A 6,988-nucleotide genomic window follows, 5' to 3' on the forward strand; every position below is an offset into this window, starting at 1 on the left:
AGTAATTTCTTTTTTATATGAAAAAAGAGTCTTTCACCAAACTCTAATAAAATATTTTCACAAATTTTTTCATCAACGTTTAGTTTCACATCTTTGTCGACAACCCTCTAAGTTTAAAATTTTATATTTAGTTTTAATCTCTCTATTTGATCAAAAATTGTATAATTGTGATACTTAAGAAACTAAAATTATTTAATTAGAATCTTAAAGGCCAAAATTACACAATTATAATACTAGAGGATCAAAAATGTAATTAAGTATAAAAAAATAAGAAAATAAACTTAGTCTTTTTTATCTATTAAAATTACAATGATGGTAGTAAGATTCAAACCTACAAACCTTGAGACTACCCCCAATAATATTTGGATACTTGAATAAATTTTTTAATAAATATTTATAAGAAAAAATGTAAAATTAATCAAACTTCTTACAAGTTAAAATTAATTTATACATTTTAAGTTGATAGAATCTATAAGTATACTTTAATCATTTTTTTGTATAATATTTTCTGTTTTACTTAACTAGATGTTGAGGATACAATTGTTTATAGAACAAGACCATTAATATCTTAAAAAGTTATAGTAAATTTCGACTAATCTAAATCAAATTCCGCAAAACTACTTAAGGATTAAAAATATATCTACATTTTTTTTTTCACTCGTTATATTCAACCTTGTTTACAGTCTTTAACTATTTTTTTTGTAAATAATTAGGATGAGATTGTTTGAAGAATTCTCCTTTACTTTATCTTAGCAGGTTAAAGTGTGTCGAGTCATCGAATTCACAGTCAAGAAAAACTAAATTATATGTAATAAAAAAAAACTCTTATTGATGATAAACGTTCCCTAGATTATTTATAATCGAGTAGTAACTGCCTCTTTGAAACCCCAGTTATCATATTTATTAGAGATTGAAAATGGCGGAAGAAATAAGAAAAAGTATTAACTATTTATAATCGAGTAATAAGTAAGGCAAGAGAAAAACAACGTTAAATGCATAAAAAAAACAATTGCTGGGTTGGAAATCAAAGCAAAATATGGAAAAAAGAAAGAGAGAGAAGGAAAAAGAAAGAAAAAAAACCTAAAGAACAGCTATGCATGGCATTTGCAACAAACACGTGCCAGAAACGGCCGTTGGCCGTTTGAGCACCTCTGTAAACGATGACTCATTGCTACGCATCACATTTTACGTACCCACTGTCACTCACGGTGGACCCTACAACCTTTCTTTTATTATTATTTTGATTATTTATCTATTTTTTTTTGTACTATAAATAAAGGATAGTACTATTGATAGAGACGTACAACAACACTGAACATTGGTGAGAATCTTCTCTGTCAGACAGTTTCATAGGATGAAGAAATAGAATAGCTTCATATATAGATTTAGAGAGAGAAAGAGAGACCCATCACTCATAACAAGCTCCACAAACCGCAAAATACCCACTTCGTAAGCTTTTCTTCCGAGTCGCTCTCTTCGTCGTTTTCAGTCTGTTCGTGTTTTTATGTATATATTTTTTTCGAGCTTTTTCTTGCATGGCTATGTTTATATATTTTTCGTGTGTGGGGGTGGGATCTCTACCATTGCAAATTATACGTGGTCGTTTAAAAACTATTTTTTTAAAAATTTTTTAAATTTTTTTTTAAGGGGATGGTGGAGTCTTTTTATTTGGATATATATGTACGTTGTCGTGTGATTGAATTTCGTTTATTTGATGATTTCACACGATTGCTCCATTTTTTTTTTCGTTGCTAACTAGATTCCTGATCTGGGTCACCACTAAATATCCGATATTAAAAAATCTCGATATTAAAAAATCTCAAATTTGGGGGCTGTTTGATTGGGTTTTATTTATTGTTTCGCTTGTGATTATCGTTCGTGGCAGACTGGTGTTGGTTGATCATGGCCATGTCTGTAATTTCTGTGTGAATTTACTAAATTCTGGAAGCGTTGAGGTGTAACTCTACATACATTTTTGTACCCACGTGTTAAAAAAAAAGTTGTGTATGTTTGGTCGGCAGTTGGTTGGGAGAGTTAAAAAGTACTTTTATTAATTCTTAAAGTAGTAAATTTTTCATTCTTCATTTTGTACCTTGGAATTTGGAAATATGCATTGAATTTTTTTTTATTTAAAAAAAGTATGTACCCAACTTTTATCCAAACATAGCCTAATTAATTAGTGAATCTTTAGGGTGTTATGTTAGTTTGTGGTTTTCCAATTAATATGACATTCGCATGTTTGTTACGGGTATTCTTTATCTTATATAAAAAAAGGTATTCTTTATATTTGATGACTATGACATATGTGGGTAATAAGAATTTTTGACATAGTAGAGATACGTTTGATTTTAGTATTAGAATAGAGAAAAATTATAGAATAAAAAAATAATGTAACATTATTTTTTAATGTAAAGTATATTTTATTTTATTGAATATGATCTATATTTAAATATATTAAAATAATTAAATAAAAAATCATATTTCATAATTTAAAGAGTTTTTATAATAACTGAAGAGTAAAATATGAAATTAATTGATCCATTAATAACACAATAACATAATTTTATTAAATAATTAATTGACTTATTCAAATTAAAAATTAAAATTACTTTGACAATATTTAAAGATATATTTTCAACATGTTTCCTTGTCTTAAAGGTTATAAACTCCTATTTTTCTCCTTTAAAATTTTACTTGCTGATTTAGAATGACTTGGTGAAGTTATTAACACTCCAATCTTTTGTTATAGAAAACTCTTCTTTTGTTGAAATAATATTGCTTCTCTCTCATATGATTGAGCTTTAGAACTTTCAATTTTCAATATATTAGTCAATTCTTTAACTTCAAATCTCATTGATAATATTTTTGTATCATAACCCCATATCTTTGATTTAACAACCTTCAACTCTAAATTAATAATTTTTAAACACTTCTCATAAAGCTCATTTTTTTTTTTGGAATTTTATCCTTTATTTCATCTTTTTTTCTTCTAGCTAAAGTTTAAAAAAAAAAATTTCTTACGCATTTTCCCTTAACTATACCTGCTTATTTATGCACTCCTATATAATAGTTACTTTCTCTAAAGCAGAATTTTTCTTCTTTCATGGCAATATCATACTTTTGCTTCCAGTCATTTGCTTTCTCTATGACAATTGAGTTTGTTCCTTTATTGTTCCCAACTTTGCTTCAACATCACCACTCTAGGACTTGGGATTGGTATTTTAAAACTAGCTTATTCTTCTTTAGCATCTTGCCTCTTGTACTATAATTTAGTGATATTCTCTTTTATTGGAAAAATAATTTGCTCCTCCTCCTCCTCTTCCAATATTTAAAGCAAAACTTTTTCCTCTCATTTTTATTTTGAAAATATCTTTGTCAGTTTCATCTTTAATCTAGCAACTTTTTTTTTGAAATTTTTTTTATAATTTTTCTCAACTAGTTATTCAATACCCAACAAATTCTAATTAATTTTAGGAACATACAACAAATTAGAAATGAACTTTGTACATGAGTAGGTTGAGATTACCACTGTTCCTTTCCATTCACAACAATGTACTTGCCATTTCCAACTCGAACCTTTTATGTGCTTCCATTGTTTAGTTCCTTGAATAGATTCTTATTGTTTGTCATGTGGTTACTACAACCACTATCAATAAGTCAATTTTTATTAAATTCCATGCTACAGAAACATGTGATGACAAATAAGTAATTCTCCTCCACTTGATTAGTAACCTTTGCCTCTTCACCATGTGGTTGATTCTTGTTTTTACATATAACAACTTCATGCCCAATTTGATTACACTCTCTACACTTAACACCAGGTCTTCTCCAACATCTAAATGGAGGATGACCTTCCTTTTCGCAGTGTCGACATGGTAGATATCTTGATCTACCTTTTGAACTATCTTCATGATCTTCACTCCATTTCTTCTTTTCTTTTGTTCTTTGATTGATATGCAATTTTGCCTGCAAAGCTCCTTCAATTGTGTTTTCTTGTCTCATGAGTCTTCTTTGCTCTTGAGCTTGTAAAACATTCAACACTTCTACCAAGGAAATAGTTGTCAAATCTTTAAAAGTATCTAAAGAAGAGATTGTGGACTCAAGTCTTCCAGGAAGGGTAACTAGAATTTTTTGGACAATTCTAGAATCTTCAAACTTTTGGCCAAATAATTTAACTTGATTTGCAATATTGAGAAGTCAATTAGAATACTCCTTCGTAGTTTTTGACTTCTTCATCCTTTGCATTTCAAACTCCCTGATCAAGTTGAGAGCTTTCATTCCTTTGACCCTTTCCTTCTTCATATTCCTTTTTGAGAAAATCTCATATCACTTAGCTGACTTTATCATCATGATTCTAGTGAAAATCCCTTGTGACATGACATTGGATAAACACGATTTGACCTTTGCTTTCCTTTGCTTCTGTTCTTTCTAAATTTTAATTAGAGAAATTGTAGAGTTATATGGTAAAGTAGGAATTGCATAACCCTCCTCCATAGTTTTCCAAAGATCTACGACTTCTAAATAGGATTGCATCTTAAGTTTTCAAATTTGGTACTAGAGGTGCAACAACTAGATTTTCGATTTGCATGTTCATTATGATTTTTGGAGTGTATCTAGTAGGCTCTCAATTTAAGTCGATCCTTTTTAAGAAGAAAAACTCTAGATACCAATTGTTGATTTTAGTTTTAAGATAGAGAAAATCAACTGAATAAGGAAACAATGTAACTATGTTTTTTTAATACAAAGCGTACCTTATTTTATTAAAAATGACTTATATTTAAATACATTGAAATAATTGAATAAATAACCATACTCTAATTTTATGAATTTTTGATAATAATTAAGAATAAAATCTAAAACTAATTGATCCACTAACAATGCAATAATATATTTTTATTAAATAACTAATTGACTTATTCAAATTAAAAATCAAAACTACTTTAATAGCATCTAAAGGCACATTTCCAACTAGTTAGAATCGCTCTTGCTCAATTGGCTAATTGATATTTAATTTTAATTTTTTATGGATAGGAAACCGGTCTCTTTTCTCCTTTGGTAATCAGGCCTATCATTTCCATTCAAAATGGTGGAGAGTTCATCGATGCTAGTTTCAACAAATGAGACAAACTCACGTGAGGAGGAGAACCAAAGGAGTTTGACGGAGCTCTCAAACAATGAATGTCTACAAGAAGGAGATGAAAAGCAAGCTGTGTCTAGAAAGTCGCCAAAACTTTCAGATAATGTTGAGGTGGGGGATACGCAGGTGCATGATAGGGTTTTTCTTATCCCTTCCCAGGACCAAGGGAATGACCAAAGTCATTCAGCTGTAATGTCTGATAACTCAAGTTCGCTTATTTCCGAACTTGGCCGGGATATCTCAATCAGTTGTCTCCTTCGATTGTCAAGATCTGATTATGGATTAATTGCCTCATTGAATCACACTTTTCGATCTCTCGTTCGAACTGGAGAACTGTATCAGATCAGGCAGAAAATGGGTGTTGTAGAACATTGGGTTTACTTCTCTTGTGAAATCCTTGAATGGGAGTGTTTTGATCCGAATCGCAGTCGTTGGATTCACTTGCCTAGAATGCCTTTTGATCAATGCTTCATGTGTTCAGATAAGGAGTCCTTGGCCGTTGGTACGGAACTTCTTGTTTTTGGAAGGGGGCTACTGTCTCAAGTTGTTTACACCTATAACATGTTGACAAACACATGGTCTGATGGTACAAAAATGGATATTCCTAGATTCCTGTTTGCATCTGCTAGCACTGGAGGGATTGCTATAGTGGCTGGTGGTTGTGATCCATCCGGCAAGATCTTAAGTGTAGCTGAACTTTATAACTCAAACACCAAAACGTGGGAGACTCTTCCAAATATGAACAAAGCTAGGAAGATGTGTTCCGCGGTATTCATGGATGGGAAATTTTATGTGCTTGGTGGGATTGGAAAAGACCAAACAAAGCACCTAACAAGTGGTGAGGAGTTTGATTTAAAGACAAGAAAATGGCGTGAAATCCCCAACATGTTCCCACCAAGAAGTAGCGAAGGTGGAGCGACTGAGAGAAAAGCCATTAGTGAGGCACCTCCTTTGGTTGCAGTTGTGAAAAATGTTTTGTATGCTGCAGATTATGGACACTGGGAACTAAGGAGATATGTCAAAGAGAGTAACAGATGGGTCACCCTTGGAAGGCTTCCTAGGGGACCAACCTCTACGAATGGTTGGGGATTGGCATTTCGGGCATGTGGAGATCAACTAGTTATTATTGGTGGACCTAGTTCTTTGGATGTAACGCAGATCGAAATTTATTCTTGGATCCCAGATGAATATGCACCACAGTGGAACCTGCTTGCAATTAAGGAATCAAGGGGCTTTGTGTATAATTGCGCAGTGATGGGATGTTGAAGTGTTTGCTTTTGATGAATAAGGCTTTATGGATTTTTTCTGAATGGAATTAACAATTCTTTACTTTTCAAGGAGATATGTAGCTCATGGGGGAAATTCTTTTGGGGGAAATTTAAGGTCTTATTTAAAATCATTGCTAAAATTTAGAAGGTTTATAGATCAGTTGATGCGTTTTTTTTTTTTTTTTTTTTTCCTTTTGTAGTTGGTCTGAGTCTTTTTCTTTGGAAAGGTTGGCATCATGTAGGCACATGTATTTGACTTATTTGAGTTTTTGGTACATGTTGCACATTTTCATTAGTTCAATTAGATTAAGCAATGCAGAATTGTAATCGATCTTGGTTTCATCTTGTTTACTTTCACATTCTTCTTTTTGTCTAGCTACATTTAAAGGACTGACTTAACTCTCCTAAAAGCTGAAGCTACTAGCTAAGTGAATGACTTTATCTTAACATGCCTTGCACTTTCATTTAAGGGCTCTGAGTCTGATGAAGTGTGTATGACACATACTACCCAAACCTGTTTACATTCTCATTGCTTCACCTCTCTCATCCTATCTTGTAAAAAAGACGAGAAAAAAAAGTAGGA

The 6,988-nt window shown here is 31.6% G+C and overlaps 1 protein-coding gene across 1 annotated transcript; it reads left to right on the forward strand.

Moving 5' to 3' along the window:
• The first annotated feature begins 1,114 nt into the window (after positions 1-1,114).
• On the forward strand, positions 1,115-6,734 carry LOC109808985 (F-box/kelch-repeat protein SKIP11). The gene is made up of 2 exons (XM_020372189.2): positions 1,115-1,449; positions 5,032-6,734. The coding sequence occupies exon 2, from the start codon at positions 5,084-5,086 to the stop codon at positions 6,401-6,403; it is 1,320 nt and encodes a 439-aa protein (XP_020227778.1). The 5' UTR covers positions 1,115-1,449; positions 5,032-5,083; the 3' UTR covers positions 6,404-6,734.
• Positions 6,735-6,988: the final 254 nt, after the last annotated feature.

Source organism: Cajanus cajan, chromosome 5 (assembly GCF_000230855.2).
Source record: "Cajanus cajan strain Asha chromosome 5, NIPB_CcT2T_4, whole genome shotgun sequence".
NCBI lineage: Eukaryota > Viridiplantae > Streptophyta > Magnoliopsida > Fabales > Fabaceae > Cajanus > Cajanus cajan.